This window comes from Telmatherina bonti, assembly GCF_933228915.1.
Source record: "Telmatherina bonti genome assembly, chromosome: 23".
In the NCBI taxonomy this organism is placed as follows: domain Eukaryota; kingdom Metazoa; phylum Chordata; class Actinopteri; order Atheriniformes; family Telmatherinidae; genus Telmatherina; species Telmatherina bonti.
Window position 1 is genome coordinate 24857548 of NC_136632.1, and position 23917 is coordinate 24881464.

General features: G+C 38.7%; 1 protein-coding gene across 1 annotated transcript; it reads left to right on the forward strand.

Annotated features, from left to right (window-relative positions):
- Positions 1–2178: 2178 nt before the first annotated feature.
- Positions 2179–6893, forward strand: LOC306773559 (arg8-vasotocin receptor-like; the record flags this gene model as incomplete). Its single annotated transcript, XM_079263414.1, has 2 exons — positions 2179–3082; positions 6610–6893. The coding sequence occupies 2 exons, from the start codon at positions 2179–2181 to the stop codon at positions 6891–6893; spliced, it is 1188 nt and encodes a 395-aa protein (XP_079119540.1).
- Positions 6894–23917: the final 17024 nt, after the last annotated feature.

Below are 23917 nucleotides of genomic sequence, written 5' to 3' on the forward strand. Positions count from 1 at the left end.
CAATCGGCCAAAATAACTATTGAATGTTCCCAGTTGTGGCAATTATGAACAATGCAATTATAAAATATACATTTTGAAACTTTTAACTCCTGCAAATCCACTATGAACTTTTCAAATGTGCACAATACATCAATTTCTTTTACAATCTGTAACCTGTCACATATAATTACACTGAATATGCAACATCTGTAAGAGCAACTGTATTGTATTTTCGCTGTAATGATCCTCTTCTAACCATAAACAAGTGAAATTAAGGCCTGAAATGAAGCAAGAAATTACTTAGTTAAACATATTTTACCTCCTGGTGTGCTCCAGGATTCACACAGTCCCCATGCTAAGCTAACAAACTAGCAAGTTATGCAATTATTTGTGACATCAAATGTAAGAGGCAACATTTAGCAAACAAAGCAGAGTAAAAATAGTCTTTGACTACTGAAAATGCACACAAACATTAACCTTCGTAAATTAAATCGCACGATTGTCTAAGACGGAAGTTAACTATGCTAGCTATCTTTGCTAGCTAAGAATTTGCGGGATTTTCAAACGATTGTTTACCAGTAGTACTTGTTTTTCAAGTCGTTTCATTGTTAAAAATGGTAAACAATGTGGCAACCAAAAGTTACAGAGGACATCTAAGGGGAACATACAATATTTTGGAGGTATTGTGACCATGTTAAGTTACCGTACTTGCTAATTATTTTGCTTTGAGATTTCCAAAGCATATGCAGCTGGACAGTTGCCCCCAGGGCAGATCGATGAATTGTTAACTTGATTGTATGTTCTGGCTGATTTGAAAACAGCTGGAAATCCTTCAGGAAAAGAAGGGAAAGTTTGGGCATCTTTTCTCCACCTGTTTCCCCAAAACAGTGATTAGTCAGACAGATGGATAGTTTTCATACTGTAGCCAACCTCCAGGCAAGTACCTGCTGAGTTTGGAACTGCTGCGTTTTAGGCTTGACATTCACTAAAATGAAACAATATCTTGATGTTAGCAGAACCCAAATAAAATCCAAACAACAAAAAGATCCACTTTAAGATTGGAACATAAATCCTGCCTGAGCAAAAAAAATAAATAAATAAAATTAAAAAAAATCCAGAAAAGCATGAAAAGAGAGATCCATTGAAACAATTACTCATGCCCATATTTGTAATGTAAATGACAAAAGAGGAAGAAACCAGAATCTAATGGAGAACTTCAGGATGTTGTTGGGTTTTCTGGTGAAAGTTTAACCTGCTTTATGTATCTGCCCTCAGGTGTTTTCCCATTACATCCCGAGCAAGGCGGCAATTTTATGCTCAATGCTGAGAAAACAAGATCTTTACATGGACTGCAGAGACTCGCTTCATGAACACAAACATAAACACAGCATGATGGAGGTTCAATTAAAAGCTAAATCAATATTCAACTACACAGAAATTAGACACTAATTAGAAGTAACAATAACTCTGACTAGGGACTCAGTTATTTAGATACAAAATTCTGAAACATCCAAATGAAAAGACTTCACTTCAATTCACTAATATTTATCTATCTATCTATCTATCTATCTATCTATCTATCTACAAAATTATGTTTTAAGTGTGCAGTACATGTTCCAAAATGAAGACTAAACATTTGTCAAATGTCAGTCATTTCTGTCTTCTTATTTGAACTAATTAGGAAAAAACTTAACATCTCATGTTTCAATGTCTCTCTAAATGTTTATATTATCCCTCATAATGATTTTCAGCCATAAAAATATTTGTTTATTCATTTATTCATTCATTTGATGTGAGACGCAGTAAGAGGAGCGGTTCCTTTCAGCGGGTTTTTCGTCTTGTGTTTTGTGTCACTGCTTTTCAGTAGGAGGGGAAATCTGTGCGTTTTTGTGGAGTGGGTTCTGGGGGCTGATCGTTTGGCAGGAGTCTTTAAAAGACCACGGATCTGCAGCAGTGCTGCGCAGAGGAGAATCAGGACTGATTTAGTCACCAGAGAAGTTCTAATACTAATGTTTTTTTCTCTCTCTCTCTTGGTTTTCTGGATTGTTTGTGGAAAACTCGGCTCAGCACCGGGGAGTTTTCACGGTGACGGTTACGCACAGGCACCTCCGTGCGCCCAGAGGAGAGGTTGCCACCATGCTCTTCACATCGGAGAGCTCCTGCAACATCTCGGGCAACAACTTCTCTGAAGGGTTCGGCATGTATCAGCAGCTGGAGAGCGGCGCCACGGCTGCTGCTGGGAACGCCAGCAGGAGGAACGACACCGACCCGTTCGGACGGAACGAGGAGGTCGCCAAGATCGAGATCACCGTCCTGAGCCTCGCCTTCCTGGCAGCAGTAGTGGGGAACGTCAGCGTGCTCCTGGCCATGTACAGAACCCGTAGGAAACTGTCTCGGATGCACCTGTTCATGAAGCACCTGAGTCTGGCTGACCTGGTGGTCGCCTTCTTCCAGGTGCTTCCGCAGCTCTGCTGGGAGATCACCTTCCGCTTCTACGGCCCGGACTTCTTGTGCCGCATCGTGAAGCACCTGCAGGTCCTGGGGATGTTCGCCTCCACCTACATGATGGTGATGATGACCCTGGACCGCTACATCGCCATCTGCCACCCGCTGCAGACCCTCCAGCAGCCCACTCAGCGCGCATACCTCATGATCGGCTCAACGTGGGCGTGCAGCCTGGTCCTCAGCACCCCGCAGTACTTCATCTTCTCCCTAAGCGAGGTGCGCCCCGGCTCAGCCGTCTACGACTGCTGGGGACACTTCATTGAGCCGTGGGGGCTGCGCGCGTACATCACCTGGATCACAGCGGGGATCTTCTTGGTGCCCGTGGTTGTGCTCGTGTTCTGCTATGGATTCATCTGCCGCACCATCTGGAGGAACCTCAAATACAAGACCAGGAGGAAGAGAGCGGAGGCGGTGGTGGAGGCCACCAAGAACGCCATTCTAGGCAGGAACTCGGTCAGCAGCGTCAGCTCCATCTCCCGTGCCAAATTACGCACGGTCAAGATGACTTTCGTGATCGTGGTGGCGTATGTGGTCTGCTGGGCGCCTTTCTTCACCGTGCAGATGTGGTCTGTGTGGGACGAGACCTTCTCCTGGGACGGTAGGTCATCTGCTCCTGTTTGTTTATTTAACCACAACAGATGAGCAAGTTGCTCTTTGGATTCCTTTAAAACGCACCTGTACCTGCATGCGCACCACCTTGCACCCCGTGGAAATCAACTCGTAGGTTATAAAGGAATAGATTAAGTAAATTTAAAAAAAAAAAAAAGTAAATAAATATTTAGACATCCAAACTGTGATCACTCAAGCCACTCTTATGTGAACCAGTATTCTATTGGATGTGGGGGAAATAATGTTTTGTTTAGTTTTTATTAAATGAACAAAAACGGTTTTCCCGTAAAATCATTAAATTTGCATATAATTGAAGATATAAGCCTATGTTTGTTGCATTTATTGAAGGTGTTGGTGATCTTGTTATCTATAAAAACATGTCTTCACACAAATATCTGTAGTTTTCACTGTATAGTTGCTGAAATATTGCAATTTATTTAACAGATATTGGTTAGAAATATGACCTTGGGTGTAAGTGTAAAATGATTGGCAGAATTTCACAAACAAATTAGAGTAAAACTAGTGTAACAGTGTTAAAATCTATTATTTTCTCTGTAAGCGGCAGAAGATGGATGGATGGATGGATGGATTTTCTCTGTAACATTTTTTTTTTAATTACTGGAATTTCAATCCTGCTTTTCAAAGACAAAGCCTCAGCAAATATTATGAGTGTCTGTCCTTTGCACGCGTGAACACTGTGTTATACCCACCAGTTCAACTGTTTGTTCACGCAAATGAATCAATCAGCCAAGCAGGCATTTACTCTGCATTTAATCATGTAAACATGGTAAAGATGACTGAAGGTCAAACTGAGCATCAGGATGGGGAAGTATTTACTGGGATTTTCATACAGCCAGTGTTTACAGAAAATTGGTTTGAAGAAAATTTCCATGGAGCAGCAGTTGTCTGCACCAAAATGTCTTATTGCAGACAAGAGAACATTGAAAAACGTTGCAGGTCTGAGTCTCCATTTCAGCATTCAGATGGTAGAATCAGAATTTTGTGGAAACATCATGCATAAAATGCATGCTGCCTTGGATCAATATCAGGTTGCTGCTGGTGTGGTGGATGTTTTATTGACATACTTTGGACTCCTTATTACCAGCATGAAATGGTTTATCCCCGACTAAAGTGTTGTTGTGCACATCCTCTTATGGATACTTCCAGCAGGATAACGCAACATGCAGCAATCTCTTATTTCCAGTATGTTCTTACCATGACAATGTGTCTCCAAATCTCCATCTAGTGAGGCAAGATGTAAATAATGAAGTGGCTGGTGAGGGTCATATTAAAATGATTAATTTAGATATCGCCTCTGCTGATCCACTCATGGCTATGTGGTGCATTTGCACGCATGCAGACATGCTCAGTATTCAGAAAATATATATCTTGTGGTTGTGACTGTATTTTAGCTGTAATCATGATCCTTTCTAACCATAACCAAGTTATAACCAAGCCTGAGATAAAATTCCATTTTTCAACCTCTTTTACTGGTGTGATCCAAGAAATAGAAGGTTCACAGTGGCAGCTATGCTAAGCTAAAAAAATTTTTCTTTTTTTAAAACTAGCAAGTTACATCATTATTAATATTATTATTATCTGCTCATAATATTAAATAAAATGATTGGCAGAATTTTACAAACAAATCAGAGTAAAAATAGTCTATTACTGGTCAAAAAAACTGTCACTTTTATAACTTCATTTAAATGGTGACAAGAGCTAGTCATGCTAGCTATCTATGCTACGCTTTTTTTTTTTTTTAAACTAGCAAGTTATATTATCATTATTATCTGGTCATGATATTAAAAAAATGATTAGCAGAATTTCACAAACAAACCAGAGTAAAAATAAAACAGTCACTTTTATGACTTCAGTTAAATGGTGACAAGCGCTAGTCATGCTAGCTAGCTATGCTAGCTAGCTATGCTAGCTAAAAATATGTCGACTGCTAAAAGATCTTTATCGCTTTTTAAACCTTTTTTTTATATAAACAATGTCGTCAACAAAAGTGAGTGGAGAAAGTCTGTAAAAGCAAGATAACTATAGTTGTGAGCCAGTTAAAATAGTTTGCTTGCTAATTCGGTTAGCTAGCTTTTGAGTTTGATTACGTTAAAGGCTGTTTTTTTACTCTCAAAATCTCTGCCATATTCAGAAAGCATCAAATAACTTTTGGACCCTCATGAGCCATGAGTGGAAAATCATTTATGAAATTCTTCTTCTGAGCATCTTATTTAACCAGACAGAGGCAGCTTTTAACTTGTTTGTTTACCCCTGAGGTTTTGTTATCAGTTTATACTTCCTTGAACTTGTAAACATCCCAACTATACCACTCAAGGAATTTTAATACTTCTGAATAGGATTTAATTGAAATATTTGTATTGACAGGCTGTGTAGCCCAAGCCTTTAAACCTGCCAAACATATATTTAAAACTCTATTTGATATTAAGAGGTGTGAACCATAAGTTTGATCACAAACAGCGTATTAATGATTACATAGAGAGTCATTAGATGTTCTCTGATGTCAGAAATTCCTTCATGATATAGATATGATATAGATTTGATTTGATTCAGGAGTCAGCGATCAATATGCTGATTCAGCACAATTGTTTTACTAATATCAAATCTCAAAACTAGAATACACACACACACACACACACACATATATATATATAGATATATATACATATATATATGTATATATATATATATATACATATATATATATATATATATATATATATATATATATATATATATATATATATATATATATATATATATATATATATATATATGCATATGTATAGAGAGAGAGAGAGAGAGAGAGAGAGAGAGAGAGATATCTCTTTACGCCCCTATCGGACACTACTGGTCAAAATATTCATCCAAGGCTTGGACTAGTTTAAAAAAACTTTTTTTTTTATAGATTCAAGTTTATTCATGTAAACGATGAGTCTCCTCACCTGCCAGTGGAGTTCATGGAGTTCTTCAAGGTTCTTTGCTTTCAGACTCATGAAACATCAATCAAAAAGGTCTGGTTGAACTGTCCCCACCTCAGAGGCCACAAAGAAACAGAAAATCCCTGTAATTCATGTTAATAAAATTTCTGACCACTTAATTTTAAGTCCTGTGTCTTGTGTGTCCTGTATTATGTATTCATATTAAACTTGTGCATATAGTTATTTTATTCATGGCTGGACTCATTATGGATGAAAACATTGGGAGGTTCAGTTGTTCCACTACAAGCTTACACAGAAAACATCTGCAGTATCAAGCTACATTTTACACATCTCAACTGCAACATTTGCTAGATGTGTTATAGACTACCAGGAGTTTTGTCATTTGTCCAAAAACATAAAATAAGTTAATTCACATTAATCTTTTCCTGAAGAGGCTGGGTGAGAATTAACATTGAATAAGCGCTGTAGTCCAGTTTCCGAGTGAGACAGAATAAAGACTTTAGATTATCTGTAATATCAGCGTGCTTCATAAACCTTTCTCCCTGTTTCCCTGCAGACTCTGAGAACACCATCGTCACACTTTCTGCTCTCCTGGCGAGCCTCAACAGCTGCTGCAACCCCTGGATTTATATGATCTTCAGCGGGCATCTGCTATCCGACTTTGTCGGCAGCTTGCCGTGTTGCCACCGGCTGAGGAATAAATTCCACCAGCAGGACTCTGACAGCAGCATCCGCCGGACCACGCTGCTGTCACGCCTGCAGGGTCCACGGCTTTCTGAGCCCTTCAGAGATCTGAACCTCACCATTAAAAATTGCCCACAGGTCCCCGCTGCATCCTGACGTCACAAATACAATATGTGGATTTGAGTTTGGTCCAAGACAGCAAAGGAAACTGGAGCTGCTGGTTTGTCGCAGTGCAGGACGGTGTGATCTCATTTGAAGGTGCAGCAGCACCTGCAGTTTTTTTTTTTTTTATTTAATTCATCATGGAAAAGTTTATCCGGAGGCAAGAGAAGCTCTGCTGTTGGAACAAATCTCTTCACGTTAACTTCATCCATTAGCATGATTGTCCTGTTTGCACACAGACAACAGACTGAAGATGACTTTAACTCTGCTGTCTATTTGGAACTGATGGCAAATAATAAATGTTTTATAACCACTCATGGAGCTGCAGACTCTTTAAGACAAATATTACAGCAAATATGAATGTATTTCATTTTGAAAGCACAGAATGGTTGCATATTTACTTTAAAACATGTACAACTCATTGTTTTTAGATTAAAATGAAATTTTAGGTTAGTTAGTGATGATAGAACCAACAAACATGAGGATACAGTGTTTATTCTTGGGATTTTCATCATAAATGTTCGTCTGGCAGGTTTAAATGTATGAATAGTGATGCAGAATATCACCTGATAATGGCTAATATTTTATTTTCTTTGTCACCATTTGTTTTTCTCAGATAAAGTATAACCTTACGTAGTTTAGATATTTTTTAGGTTTCTGGGTCAGTGAAATAGTTTTTTGTTTCTTTTTGTCGTTCGTCTTAAGCTGGAGACAAACTGCTGAAGTTAACACAAAACTGGACAAAAAGAAATATTTTTCTCACTCATTTCAGGAAGTTTTTACAATCTTTGGCAGACAGGAGTGTTTGTAAATCAGAAAATCAGAAAGGTTGGATTGACTTCTGCCCACCCTGCATTGTGTAATCGTGTAGTTAAACTACTCAAGTTGTATTTTGCAGTAAGTATAAAGATGATCTAGTTAGCCCAGATCAAACACTAAAAACCTGAAATTCGAAGAAATGTTGCTGTAAAATGAGCCTGTTGGGGAATCAGGAACAAACACAATGGACAGCAGAAAAGTTTTGGATTATTCTTCTGGGACTTTTGAATGACCAGAGGAGTAAAGTTCAAGCTCATATTTAAAGAGGCTTGTTTTGAAAAATGTAATGCAGTGAACTGTGTATCTATAAGCACAGAATTAAGCATTTTTAAAGCAGAGAAGCCCAAAACACGAAGCCCCAGCGTTATTTTCAGTCATTTCTGTACTTTAATCAGATTTAATATAATTACTTTTCTTGACCAAGTTGGCTTGGTTGGATTTGTGGTTAGGGTGAGGAAAACTTCATGGTAAGTTTTAAGTACAATAATGTGGTGTAAATATGTAAAACACAGAAAAAAAGGACAAAAAAATACCTTTTTAAGTAATTTTGTGTGGTACTTTAGTGTAATAAAATTTAATGCCTATTTTACTTTTTAACCATAAAGCCAGGTTAGGAATTCCCTGTCAGGGTTGGACACACATGCAGCATAAATAGCAACTTTCTGCTTCATCTCTGTTTATATTCTGCAACAACAAAAGCATGATTCGGCCAAAACGTTCAATACTGGAGGTCACCACTAGGGGCAGTTCACAGCACAAGACCAAGCTGCTGATCACATTGTATTTCCAAAGCATTTCAGTAAACAACAGTTTGCTATTCTGCTACTATAAAGGCAGGAGAGTTTGTCGCTTTGCAACGGGAAGAAACAATGATAAAGATGCTGGTGGCTGTGAAAACGATTGAAAAGGTCCCCTTCAAGGCTTTCCTCCGTTGTTTTTCCCACTGATCTCATGTTCAAGCTCTAAAGTCTCTGGCATTCATGTAAATATTGCAGCACATGCATGCGATATGTTACCTCGAGGTTAACGCTCATAACTCGACGCAGCCATGAAAGATAGGTGAACACGATGCTTACAGCAAGTACACCAGTCTGTACTCACGCAGCGTCTGCATAAGGTTAGCCTGCGTACCTGAGCGTAGGGTAAAAGTATTGTGCTGCAGTTTCTTTTCCTGGTCAGCAGATGGCAGTAAGACTGGTGTCGCCTCGTAAACTTCAGTGTGTAGTTTTTTGATGGTTTGCTTCAGTTCCGGCGAGTCTGTCCTGTTGTGGAACAACAATGGTGACCGATTGCATTCATTCAACGACAAGACCCAAACATCCAGAAACATAATTACACTGACCAATCACAAGGGCGTACTATTACGTTCGTATAGCCAGGATGCACGTCAGCCTCTGCAGACCTACGCAGATCTTTCAGTGGTTACGGGATAACTGACTCAATGCAGACGCTGCGCTGTGGGTGGGTCCGTCTATCAACAAATCTGGCCTTCTTGTCTCGGAACCTGCCTTTTTCAATTCCACTGGAAACATTTATTCATTACCTAACCTATCCGCCTAGTCATACCATGGGTCATGGGGAAGCTGGAGCCTGCCTCAGGTCGCCCGGCAACGTTAATGTTCCTGTTATTAGTTCAGATTTGTCACTAAAGTGTCTTTGCATTTGGAAAAAAAAGCATTTTATTGGTGTCTTTTCCTGTTTTTCTGATAAAACTATGTAAAAAATGTTGATAAGTCTTCTGAGAACATAATATTTCAGATGTAAATGTGATGTTTACACTTTCGTCCACACAACAGGAGGCGCTGTAAAAGTTTCACAGCACCCTTTCAGAGGTACTTTGTTTAAATAAAATGACAAAATTGTGGAAACCATGTCAACTTTGTGTGAAGAATATTCTGTTTACTGTCTTCAGAGCTGTTGTAGATCATTTCTGTACAATCTGTTGTCCTGTATCTGTAGTAGTACTGTGTTATTATACTATATATGTTGCTGGTAAATGAGATCTGTTAATAATTTACTGAAGTTATAATAAAGTTTGTGATTTGTTTTGTTTAAGAATGATAATGGTAATTAATGGTGCACTTTCCTGAATATGATCAACTGTAAATATCCACCTTTGAAACACTTTTTGTATGTTTCTTTGTGTTTCCTTGTGTTGGGGTGTACTACAACATGTTGCTGGTGGAAGATATTGAACTGATATATTCTGTCTGATGTGTCCTTCTCATGTATAATGCAAATGTTGTAAAGATCTTTAAACACTTTCTTGTATCTTTGCATTTTTGTCTCACAGGAGCATTAAACTAAATGAAGCAATGATACACATTATATACTTAAGTAATGTGTAACTCATGGTGAACTAATGTATTTATTAATGAAGATCTTATCATGAATTCCTCTTGCTCATCATGAACTAATGATTCATGTGTTTACTTGATCCTTAATTGATCATCAATTAATAAACATCAGTTTACTGTTAATTCATCAATATGATGACATATTTGCCAGTTTAACTAGAAACATAAAATTTAATTCCCTGCCACTGATTTTCTTTTCATTTTTATTTATGCAAGACACACTCGAAGTTCATTTGGGTGAACATGGATGCAAAAGCATTTTAAGTTATTATTAATAATGGTTGATTTTAGTTGTTTTTGTTTCTAAAGCAGCTATTAATTTTATATAAAGCATTTCCATACATACCAGTGTCAAATCTTTGTTAAATGCACTGCATTAATACAGCTATTTTAAAACCCTAATAATCACTCCAAGCACTTTTACATATCCATGTTCACCCAAGTGAACTTCTTTAAGTGTGTCATGCTTTAAATAAAAATTTAAATCAAAGTAGCAGGGAATTAAATAATATATTTGTATCTAAACCAGCAAATTTGTTGACATGTTGATGAATTAACAGTAAACCAATGTTCATCAACTGATAATCAATTAGGGGTCAAGTAATCACAGGAATCAACATTGAGATCATCATTAGTTCATGATGAGCTACAGGAATTCATGATAAAGTCTTCATAAATTCATACATTAGTTCATCATGAGTTACGCATTACTTTACTTACCATTATTGTAAAATGTTACCAGTTGTTTAACCTCAACTGATGCATTGAACAGCTTCTCATTTCTGAAACAACCATGTGGAAAGACAAATCATGTGGTCGTGGAAAAGATGTTAGTTAAAGAAGGGTCAAATCGTCGGCATCAAGCAGAAAAAAAAAAAAAACCTCTAAGGAGATTCAGAAACCACTAAAACTGGATGAAGAACTGTTCAACACATTAAAAACTGGAAGGAAAAGGTCACTATCGTCTTCCAAGAAGAAATGTGGTTGGAAATAAATCTTGTATGAAGGTGATTGCTTAAATGTTTAGTGAAAGCAAATAAAAGAAAAACAGCAGTGGTGTTTATTCTGGAAAGAGAGAATTGTTCTGCATGAACAGTGTGACTTAACAGCTGTGTATACGTGTATAATCATAAGAAAACCACTTGACTAACACACCGTAATCAAATGAAAGGCTGGTTTCCAGGCCTCTGCAGAGCCGCATGACATGCAGAAGAGGGAATTTAGTTGTTTGATTCAGGTTGGACAAGGGTTGCATGTAGAAGTTGCAGGATGGCAGGTCTCCAGGACCAAACTTAGATCCCTCTGCGTTAGAGTGGGATCTTTTATTTGTTGGCGACTTATTTTGCCCAGTATTTGTTTCATAAACACAGTGCACCTGATCTATAAAAGCTCCAGGGCTTCCTGCGATCTTCATTTTGTTCAGAAAGTACTTTTTCCTGCCGAGCAGGTAAGATAGCACAGATTTTATATCTCTTATCTGTTGTTAACATCCACAAAGCAAATATTCACACTAAAGATAACATTCTCCTTGTTTCTAGCCTGTCAGATTAAGAGATAAACATGTGTCTTTATGGCTTTTTAAGTTAAATATCCAAAGAAATCCATTTACTTGCTTCAGGTCACTTTTATTATGATCCTGGAAGGAAGAAGACCCAGTTTAAAGTTTAATTCCAAGCAAAAGGTCATAAAAACATGACCTGGAACTACAGAAAAAAGTTAATTATGGAGTCGACCCCAAATAAGTCAGCATGAAAAGGGGTAATTAAATATTGCATTAAAGCCAACAAATTCATAGTTTTAATCTAAAAGTTTACACTTTCCAAACTAACTTTCATAGCTTAAAGGAAATGCAAACAAGAGAGTTTTTATTTGTCATCAAACAGATTTCTCTTGGTGGAAAAACAATGTTGTGTTGACTAAAAAGCAAACATACCCATAAATGACTCTAACAAGAGACAAATCGGTATTATGTTGCAACAGATGGAGCAGCCGCTCAACATTTTAATGAATGAATTCATCTCCTATGCTGCTCATGAACACTCCTCAAATTAAATAGAAATATTGAACTGAGGTCTTTTTTTTTACCAAGACATCTTGGCACAATTACCTTCCCATAAAAACACAGCCGAAGGATTTTCTTGACTTTTTACTGAGTGGAAACCCGAGGTTGTTGGAAGCAGACTGGCAACGTGAGGAGCAGGAAAGGTAAACAAAAAAGCTGTGATCTGACTGGTTGTTTACTTATTTTGATTCAGAAAACCTTCAGACCATGAACCCTGAGAGGCGGTGATGAAAGGAACAATGATTTCCTGATTGAACTGACCTGATTAATCTGGAAGCACCTTTAAAACCTTAAACCTTTAGAACCACATTACACACGTTCGATGCCTTCATTGTGAGTTTGAACAGTAGAAACTCAGCAGATTCCACTCGGAAACCTCAGGGGGAGATCTGGACTGACGTAGTGCAGCTGAGAGGACACAGGTATAAAGAAAATGCTTGTCTTTACACACCATCAACATGATATAATCCAACCCAAAGACCCCCGTCAGCCCCAAACATAAAGCAGCTCTCAGGGCGGGGCCTTCCAGAGGATTTCAGGAGAAGCTGTAAAAGCAAACAGAGCTGAGTTCCAACTTTTGTGAAGAAAAATAAAAGATACATACGCGTTTTTTTCCCCCTTTATATTTCAACTTAACTAAATCCATTTAACAGCTCTCCTTTTCCACACAACCATCATCAGCTGTTTGTTCATAAAACTCAAGTTTGTGTCTGAATGGCCACTCTATTCCCGACACTGTCGGGGTGTCCAGAGAGAGAAAAATATATATAGACCACTTAAAATGACCAATAATGTTTCTTGAAAAGTTGTGAGCATCGATGGTCAGGAGGGCATTGGACACAGCCCAGACTTTTTACAGGGGAAAAACGACAGAGTAGAAAGCTTGCCAGGCGTAGCAACAGTAACCATTGGGGGCGGGGCTTAGCAAACGTTGTTGCTTATTGAGTTGTTTGAACATCTGAACAAGCAGAAATTTATACTGCAAAATATTTTACTCTGCAATTCATAGTTAGATTTTTTTAAATCATATCTCCATAGGAAGGTAAATGCCTTTAAAATAATCAGCTTGACTCCGTCAACTGGGTACAGAGTCCACCATCAATTCTTCACATAAGCTAACATGTACACAAACGCACCGACACGGAAATACAAATAAGAACCGCAGCGTCTGTATCTTTATCGTTCAGTGTCATAATAATATCAGTGCATGATAATAATTACTTTTATGCTTGATGAAGGCGAAGAAATTATCTTTCCAACAAAAAGGCAGATGAAAAACACTGGAATTTTTACCATTTCACCTGTGCTTGTTACAAGTAAAATGTTATTTTTCTCTGTTAATGAATAACATAATAAGAAATAATTCCCACCGTTACTATTGTTTATTATGATTATAATTAAAGTCCGTAGCAGCTCACACTGTGAGTAAAAGCTTTTTTCACATGATGACAACTCTGTGGTTTCCTGCCTGCTCTGAAACAACTTAATTTTATAATCAATCATTTTGTCATCAGGAGACGCAGTTTATCAAAGAGCTGAATGCAGGAAAGCAGAGACAGGAAGTACATTGTTAAAGACAGGAATTGCAGATGAATGCAGAAAGGAGAGGCCAGCCTCACTGAAAAGAAGCAGTTTTCATGATGAAAGACGTCGGGCGCGGTCCCATCCTGTGGCCTCTATCTCTCTGTGGATCAGTCCAGCCTCATTTACATCCAGCCTGCCTGTTCTTCTGAAATGCTAAATGACCCTCCGCATCCTCCGACAAGACTTTTATTTAACGTCCTCCACGGAAACCTGCACGTTTCATGACCAAAGCAAAGCCCATTAACACTTCAAGCACAATTCCAGATCTAGAGTCTGTATTTCTGCACCGCCCCGTCATGTGCTGATAGAAGTATTGTAGTTTTTCTTACTCTGTACTCAGTTCTTTTTTCATCTTTTCTCCTTACATGTAAATAATGTTGTATTTCATTACGAAATGGATGTTTTCCAGGTATGATGGAGCAAACTGGGATTTAGCCGACATGTTAGGGAGTCAGATTTGCTGCATCAGGAAGATCTGACTCTTAAAGGTCTAATCTGGAGGATTCTCCAGACGTACCGTTGTGTATTATGGCCAAACAAGTGTCCTTAGGTCCGGTTTGTCAAAAGGATATTGTTCCAGATGTCTTGTAGTTTGTTCAGAAGATACTGTGTCAACCTCTTCTTTTTACAGAGGAGAGACTTCCCCATAGACTCCCATGTTAAAAAGACCAACTTCACAGCAGAAATAAACATGTTTACAGCAGATAAACATGTTTACAGCAGGAATAAACATGTTTACAACCTGGTTTGAAAATTCATTTTAGGTTTATAGGTCAGGTTTACCTTCATGACAACTGTGGGGGGGAGTAAATTTCTTTCTAACTCGCCCTTTCAAATATAATTTAATCCCAAAATTTGGCATATTTAAGGGTGTCCTTTTTGATTGACAGGTACCCAATCTCCCGCTCCACGTAACAAGTACGTAGAACAATCGCGGTTTTTAGCCGGTTAACAACGTGACTTAGCTTTAGCCCGCTTACCTCCGTTAGCTGGTTAGCTCCTGTTAACTCAGTTAGCTCTTAGCTACAGGCAGCTCAGAATTTGCTCGATGTAAATCATCCACCATGACGCTCACAGCCCCCCTCTCTGCTCCACCTCTTTGCCCATATTTGAATTTTCCGGGTGAGACGACACACATGCCTCTGCTAAGACGGTGATGGTAGGAACCGCCCACCGAACTTCAATTCAGCTCTTCAGAAACCTACGGGTGACGTCACAGAGGCTCCATCTATCTTTTTAGATACAGTCTATGGTTTTACCCCAAATTCATCATTTGTTCTTAATTCCAGACATTCCATAAGTATTCATAGTAATATCTACAGGGATTACTAGGTTTCTCAACCTTTAAAAGTACATGTTCATGTGTCCATTCCCCTCTGGATGAGCATTCCTTGGTGCCTACTTTGTGGTTTTAAAGAGCCGCTCGGCTAGACGGTGCTGGTCAATGGCAGTGTCTACTACCAGGGGGGATGGTTATTTCCCCTCATGAGGTCACAAAGGGAAAGGTGTCAGACTCACCCGTCTGACCACACATTTCTGCAAAGTGAAGCAAGCAAGTAAGAGACTTGACAGAATTCTCAAATGTTTTGATGAACTTTGGTCCTTGCCTTGAAAGTTTTAGACATTTACCTGTTTTAACACACCAGGTTCAAATGAATGAATCACTGTGCAGATATTGATCAGCTATGGATCCATTTGATTTGATTTGATTTGAATCAGGTGGGCTGGAGCAGGGATGCATGGAAAACCTGTAGGACTCCGACCCTCAAGGACCAGGGTTCCCACCCCTGCTTTACTTCAATATAATTCCTAAACAGCTTCTGCTAATTCTATTGTCCTTTTCAGCTGCTCTTGGCAGTGGAACTAATTGTCTTTATATGTTCTCCAATGGAGGCTGTTGCACTTTGCAAATGACAACCTAAAAGAAATGTGTGCAAAATGATGGTTTTATTACTTTTTAAAATGTTTTTTGTTTTGACAAAGCCTCTTTCCACTGGTAAGCCCCCCCCCCCTCTCTTTAAAGCTACAAACTCCACCTCCACCACTCATCGTTGGTTCTCCCCACCGGGCTCATGGTAAAGGAGTGGAACCACGGAATAAATTCCATCCTCATGTGGCTTCTTTGTGAGAAGACATCATTTAGCTTTGATACTAAAGTTCAATGCCCCCTCCACAACCCTGAGTAGAGGGGCTGGGAATCTTTAGGGCACCGTATCACTGTACCCAGCCGACTCCCGTGAGCTTCAGGATGTTCTTTTGACATTTATTTTCTCTGGTTATGTTTATAACAAGCGGATTTTGTTATGGAAAAATTGGTAGTCATCTTTCACCTGTCTCCTTATCAAAGTGGTGAAGCATGACCAGATTGACACGTAGGGGGGCAGGATTTGGCATGGTGGCATCGGGTTGATTTGGATCAATCAACAATCTCAAATTTGCATATAAGGACAGACAGGAGAATTGACAAGTTCCACAACTATATGACTTGTTAGGTCATTTACTCCTAAAAATGACAGGTCCATAACCTCTGTGGGCTCCTGAGCTTCAGCCTGTGCATTAAGCTGGCCTTGCTGGTGGATTATCATCCTCTTTAGGAGATCTTCTCTTTGGGCTATTTGAAATTCTGCAACATTTTATTTTGCTGAATATATTTATGATGAACTTGGATTTAATTTTTCTGACAATGGTTTTACAAGATGCTGCAGCTGCAGCATGCAGATGTTGTTCAAATGGCTTTCATGTCCCAACCCGGACTTCATCCATCCTTTTGATACAAGCCATCATTTCAGAGATGTATAGCGCCAATATTATGTCCGTTATGCAAAATTATTTGTTTCTTTCTTCTTTTTCTCCAACTTCACTTTTACACATTTCTGTGAGAAGATATAAAGAAAGTATTGAATAAATATGATCAGAACAAGATCTCAGGGAATCTACACAGTTAAATATGCAGAGAATTAAACAGTCTGGATACCTTTGGATGTGATCAGAGAGAGAAACTGCATAGAGTGGTTATAGTGGTTATCGGGTCGCGGAGGCAGCAGCCTAAGCAGGGAAGCCCAGACTTCCCTCTCCGCAGCAACATTTGCCAACTCTGTGGGGGGGATCCCGAGGCGTTCCCAGGCCAGCCGAGAGATATAATCCCTCCAGCGTGTCCTGGGTCTTCCCCGGGGTCTCCTCCCAGACGGACGTGCCTGGAACACCTCACCAGGGAGGTCCAGGAGGCATCCTGACCAGATGCCCGAGCCACCTCAACTGGTTCCTCTCGATGCGGAGGAGCAGCGGCTCTACTCTGATCTCCTCCCGGATGACCGAGCTCCTCACCCTATCTCTGAGGGAGAGCCCGGCCACCCTGCGAAGGAAACTCATTCCAGCCGCCTGTATACGAGATCTCCTTCTTTCGGTCACGACCCACAGCTCATGACCATAGGTGAGGGTAGGAACGTAGATCGACTGGTAAATCGAGAGCTTCGCCTTCTGGCTCAGCTCCTTCTTCACCACGACAGACCGGTGCAGATTCTGCATTACTGCAGACGCCGCACCCATCCGTCCCCCTGGAGGGGGCATGGGAGTTTGCCCAACCAGTCTACATGTGCTTTGTGGACCTGGAGAAGGCGTTTGACCGTGTCCCCCGGGGGCTCCTGTGGGGGGTACTCTGGGAGTTTGGGGTACCGGACCCCCATGTGCTAGCTGTCCGGTCCCTGTACGACAGGTGTCAGAGCTTGGTCCACATTGCCGGTAGTAAATCTGATTAGTTTCCAGTGAGGGTTGGACTCCGCCAAGGCTGCCCTTTATCACCGATTCTGTTCATAACTTATATGGACAGAATTTCTAGGCGCAGCCGAGGTGTTGGGGGGATCCGGCTGGGTGGCCTCAGGATTGGGTCCTTTCAAAGTTCTCATGTTTTTTTAGATGTTTTAGAAGAACATTGGGTTGGGACGAATTCCTATCATTTGTCTGTTTTATTTATTTTTTCTCTATATTCTTTTATAAATCAGAAAATACTGTTCACATTCTTATTTGTCTTCAAACTTACAAAAATATTGAGAATTTGCATTTGTGTGCTAAACTTCAAATTTTTTATGACAAATAACCCCTTTACAATAACGTTATTACTTAATTTGAAGGTTGAAAAAATATACTTACAATGTACAACACAATTTCTTACATTTAAATTTTAATTTTATCTCTATTTATTGAAAAATATGGACCATGTATATTCATGTACATTTCCATGTAAATATCCAGATTATATTCAAGGACTACCCCTTGGTAGGTAAATGGACTTAAAACATTAAAATACAATGACATCAACATATGATATAAAATAATTTAGGAGCAGCCCTGTGATGGACTGGCGAGCTGTCCAGGGTGTACCCTGCCTTTCACCCACAAACTGCTGGGATAGGCTCCAGCTTCCCCGTGACCCTTCATCGGACTGAGCGGTTAGGATGATGAACGAATGAATGAATTTAGGAGCAGAACATAACATGCAACAACATAGAGAACACATTTGCCTCAAAGGTTGCAGATTTAAAGGGCATCTTGTTCATAATTTATCTTAAAATGACATATAATATGAAGAACGATCTGTGTTATACCTGGTGGGTATATTGGTGTGTTTTTAACATTGCTAAAGGCTGTTTTATTATCAATTTCTCTAACAGGTTGTTTGTTCTAGGACTGTGTGTATCTGAAGGACATGAACATTCACAGAGTTTTGTTTTTCATTTGGAAAGTAATTTATTAAAAATACTTGTGGTAGCCAAAGTTTCTTATTATTTACAAGGTGGTTTCTATTAATACAACTGTTATAAATTGTTGTGGATTTGTTTTGATTAAATCTCAGTTGATTAGCTTGACTGTAAAGTGTCTTTGTTGTGAATATCGATTACACAAATCAAGCTGAATTGAATGGAATAGTAATCAGAGCATAAAAATGTCTGGAAATGTGAAGTTAATCCATCAGGTTTACTGTAAAACGTGAATATAATCACTTTCTCGCTCAGCATCTGTTACACTTTTGTTAAAAAGCTGTGATTTTTACATTCATTTACCGCCAGTGTAGATTCAGATTTCTACTGAAAATCATACAAATCCTTGTATCCTACATCTCACATGGACCCAAATGATCCTGGCAGAACCTGACCTTGACGACAGAAAAACCACTTCCTGAATGCAGACTTGTGTAAACGCTCCATTGTGCATTTGTGGTATTTGGAAAGCCGTCAAAATAAAAGCTCCCCAGTGGGTAGAAGGAGGTTTTGTTTTCTGCTCCATATGTTGGTTTGTTTATCAGAATACAAAGAGCAGAAAGACAAAGATCTCAAGCCAAGAAATAAGTGATCAGATTCTGGTTTAACGGGTTTATTCTGGCATCACTGCGTCCAACAGCGTCACTTTTCACTGTAAATGTCCAGAAGAGTCACATGGAGCTAAATTTCTCTCTGTGGGTTTTAAATTACAAAATAAGAGAAACCACGACTCTTCTGAGCTCATCAGTCATCACCACAAGGCCCGGTGTGCTTCAGAGATGTGCACAAAGTTTGATAAAGCATCAGAGGAGCTTCTTTCCAGGTGTGTATTTAAAGTGATATGTTAAAAAAATGAAAATGCCAAGAAGATATAAATGAGGTGCAATAACAGGGAGGTTGTTTTCTGTCTGACTCTGCAAACCCGGAGCGGGTGTTGAGTAAGACCCTCACATCTGGGAGACATCCTCATGAGAGCGAGTGGAGGTGGTGGTGTCACTGCGAGTTCACACGACAGGGTTTGTGAAAACGTGACAGGCAGGAGGATAATCAGAACCAGCCTGAGATCAGGAGTCGTGTTATGTCTCAGAGCATACTGAGATACGGCTGATACTTCACAAGCATTTTCTGACAGCAATAAATAAAAACCCACAAGATGCTTTTGTTTAATTTAATCCAACTTCACAGGTTTCATGTTTTAAAACTCAAGAAAAAATATATTAAAGGTATTCAGAGTCTCCACAAAAATATTTTTCTAGTGTGGGTGGTGAAGCCTCAGAAGTGGTCTGCTTTTAACTTATTAAATGAAAAACACAGGTTGAGATTAATGGGTCAGAGAGGAACAGGGAGCCTGAAGTCAGAGCTTTCAGAGTCACGGAGGTGGCTCCTTTTTTGTTCCAACCTGCTGCATCACCATGATAACACCATGAACACAGAACATAAGAGGAAATCATCAGCCTATGAAGTTCTGCACAGTGACTCATTAATTTGAGTAAATTATTTGGTCGAATGAAAACCAATGCATACCTGGGAAAGCAGCAGAGTATATCTTAATGTGCTGTACTCATTTGTGCGTTATACTCCCTTCCCAGGTGTTTGTTATTGTGCTGATGTGTGGCAGCCTCCTCCAGCCAATCAGGTCTGGGAGGGGCCTTTAAAAGACCTCAGGATCTGAGCATCTGGGCCTTTTGGCCACTTGCCATTCACACCATGTTTGTTTTTTGCATCAGCTTAGTGACGTTGTGGGTTATCTGTTGGTTATTGTTGCTTGGTATAACCCTGAGCATTTTTCCAGATTGGCCTTGAAGGGGAGAGCTGCCATTTTGTTTTGTCAAATGGGATCCTTTTCTCTTGTTTATGTTACTATAGGATAGGTTGGATGTAGGTTTGTACTTTTTGTTTGGTGGGTAGGTAAGTTGTCCTTTTGTTTTGTAGGCAGGGGTGTTTTGTTTGTTGTGTTGGCCTTGGCTCTCCCTGACGCAAATGGCTGTCTGGTGTTGAATCTGTGACTGTGAAGGTCTGTGAAAAGTGAACAAATGTGCCCAACTCTGGACTTTTTCTCTGTGTTTTCATCTGAGGTTGTAACCTTGCTTCTGTAGGTGTTACTCCTTCTTAGAGACGTAACGCAGGGGCACAGCCAAAGGGTGGTTAGGGGTGGCTGTGACCCCCTAGCCACCTAATACAAACAGTAATGACCAAAAAAAAACAAAAAAAAACGTATTCATAACTGAATCAATAAACAGTTGGATACTTTCTAAGTGAAGTAAAACCTGTATATTGTGCAACTGGAATTAAACAGTGTCTGTTCTTTCTGCACAGCAACCTCCGGTGGTTAAAAGTGAAGCATATGAGGAAGTGCCAAAAATTGCAGCTCACCCCTCGTCAACTCGAGAATCCCAAAAAGGTTTTGGCTAATAGAGTCCCATGTTGCAGAAATAGACATTTTCACAGCCTGCTACAAAATACATTTTAAGTTTTATAGATCAGGTTTACCCTTATGACTTTTTTTTTTCTGTGAGGGTGGGGGTTGAATCTTAAAATTTGGGGGAGGGTCCTTTTGATTGACAAGTATCCGATAACCAGCAAGACGGCAGAGTGTAGTACAACCACAGAGTTTATCAGGCTAACAGTAAACCTTAGTTTTAGCTCATCTACCTTCATTAGCTCCAGGTTAGCTCCAGGTTAGCTGTTAGCTGTAAGCACTTCTTTGCCTATTTTTGTATTTTCCGGGAGAGACGACACACGTAACACTGCCAAGATGGCGAAGGTGGAACCACCCAATGAACTTCACTTCAGCTTTTCAGAAACCTACAGGTGATATCCATCTTTTTATATACAATCTATTTTACTACATCTATAACTTATCTACATAATTATCACATCAGCCTGAGAAGTTATTCGTAACATGAAGTGGTGGTCAACCGAGCTCTCTGTAGACCAGGGCATGTGTGGGGAATGTGTTCTTTATCACTGAAAAAATGTCTTAAAATTTTGTTGTTCAAGGTTTTTCCAAGCATTTCAGTTGTAAATCTTCGAAAGTTACTTCCTAGTTTTTCATTAAGTCATAAAAACAAGAGACTGAACCAGAGATTTTATGAAGAAACATTGAGATGAGTAGTTTATTAACGTTTTGTTGGATTAAACAAAGCTGATCAACCTGAAACACAAAGAAAGCAGATGTTGCTGTGACAAAAGAATACATTTTCATTTTCATTTCAAATCACTTCATTTTTATTTATTTCATTCAAAACAACATAAAAATAAATATAAAATAAGACTGCCAATTAAATATGGCTTGAATGAAAATGAGTAGGAAGAAGAGCAATCTTATGAAATCTGCCCCTGAATTTCATAATCATCCATTTTACAATATTCACAAACATCCAGTTGTTCCAAAATTTGCATTAATTACCCATTACATTCCTTTCTTTTCATAGTTTTGAAAGCATTTACAGATATTCAAAATGTAGCACCATCGTAATTACTAAAGGTAATTCACATTATGCCTCTAACTCTTCATAAGTCTTTAATATTGTTCTTTTTATGCTTTTCTTAAACACATTGATTGTTCCTAAATCTTTAACTTCTTTTTGAAGCTCATTCCATAAATTTGTTCCTTTCACGGTAACAGTTTGTTCCATTATTTTTATATTCATTTATTATGTTCTGAAGCTGGGTTTTTTTTAAAAAAATATGTCAGTTCCACATTTTATGGAGATACCATATTTATTTTTGTCAATTTGCAACATTTAAGCTCTTTATGTTTGTGATGAATTCATGCTGTTCACGCAGTAGAAATGTGGGGGAGTTCTGAGTGCCTGCATGCGGTCAGGTGATGTTTTTTATTGAATGTATTTACACTGTTCTTATTTTGGACTGATTTTTATTGACAGCCTTGAATGTGTTTTATTTCATTTTACATTTGGGTGTATATATACGTATTTGTATTTTGTAAGTATACATTAAGGCACATATGTAACTTTTCATTTCACAATGCAATGTAAACTGTGTACACTTATAGTGTAAAAGCCAAACTAGGGACGGCATTGAAAATTAGCCTATCATTCAAGGAGAATACTTGTTCCTATCAAATAAAAATAAAATAAATGTGCATCTGAGTGTAAGTGTTGCATTTGGTTAACATGTACCAGTAGTTATACCAATTCCCTCGCTGTCTTCTGAAAACTCAAACTCAGATGATACACATGCAAATGTACCCCAGACAGATGTAGTTCTGTCTGGTTTAAAGGAGCAACGTCATCGTGAAAGCATCATCATCTAACATGTAACAGTTGAATGTCTCCATGTCTCAGCCAAAGCACAGTTTAAGCATATTTTATGAATTAGAAAGTTTTTATTAAGTCATCAAATGAGACATTTTTTTTTTATCTTTCTTCCTTCATAATCTAATACACACATAGTTTCATCATTTAAAGACTTGTTTTACAAAAATCCATCATGTAAAAATGTGACAACATCCCTTTATTTATTTTTTTTATTTGGGTGACTGCGCTATGCTACCATGCACAATAAACCAAATTACCAGTTTAAAATTGGGCCAGCAGTCACTGAAAGCTAGACTACAAACAGAGTTTGAACTGCAGAAGTAAAAAAAAAAAAAAAATTCTTAATCATAAGTATTGCTTAATTCCCGGTTAAAGTCGTGAATCTTATGTATTTTAATATTTAAATTCTTCTTAGGCAAAATAAATATGACATGTCAAGCATTCTTGCAGTCTGAATTGTACTTGATAGACTGTATATAAAATGTCATAGAGGTCATAGAAATGGCAAATATGCATGTGCACTGAGGTTCATGGAACAAAAGTTCATTTCTTTAATGGGTTATCCATAAAAAGAAAGATACCATCAGTGCGCCTAACAACAGAAAGAAAAGCAGGTGAGGTTGTAACAACTAATGAATAATCATCTGAAGCCATGTTCTGCATAGAAACATCACACAAGGAATGCATTAAGTGATGGATGTCCTCCTCAGAAGGCAACTTTTAGATTTACAGAGAAGAAATAAGCAACAAGATGTTCTTTAAGTAGTACAGGTGCACATGGGAGTGATTGAAAAACTGCAGTAGGATTATTTATTCATTTATTCAGTGCAACATGATTGATTGCTTTCCCTTTGAAAATGACAAGGATTGAAAACCAAATGCTTGCAGAACAAGAGGAATTTCATCTGGAGGGCTGCTGTACGTCAGGAGATTTTTTGTAAAAAAAGGAACTTTTTATTTTACAGGTAAAAAAAAAAAAAACAAACAAAAAAAAAACATGTTGCATGTGTTACAGTACCTTGGGAAGCCACGAGGCATTTGTTTTTCTGACATCATTAATCAAACATGGAATTACAGAAGTCCCTCCAGAATTATGTTGAGTTCAGTGCCCTCTAGTGGTCACATGATGTAAACGCATAAATCACCATTGTCAACCAGT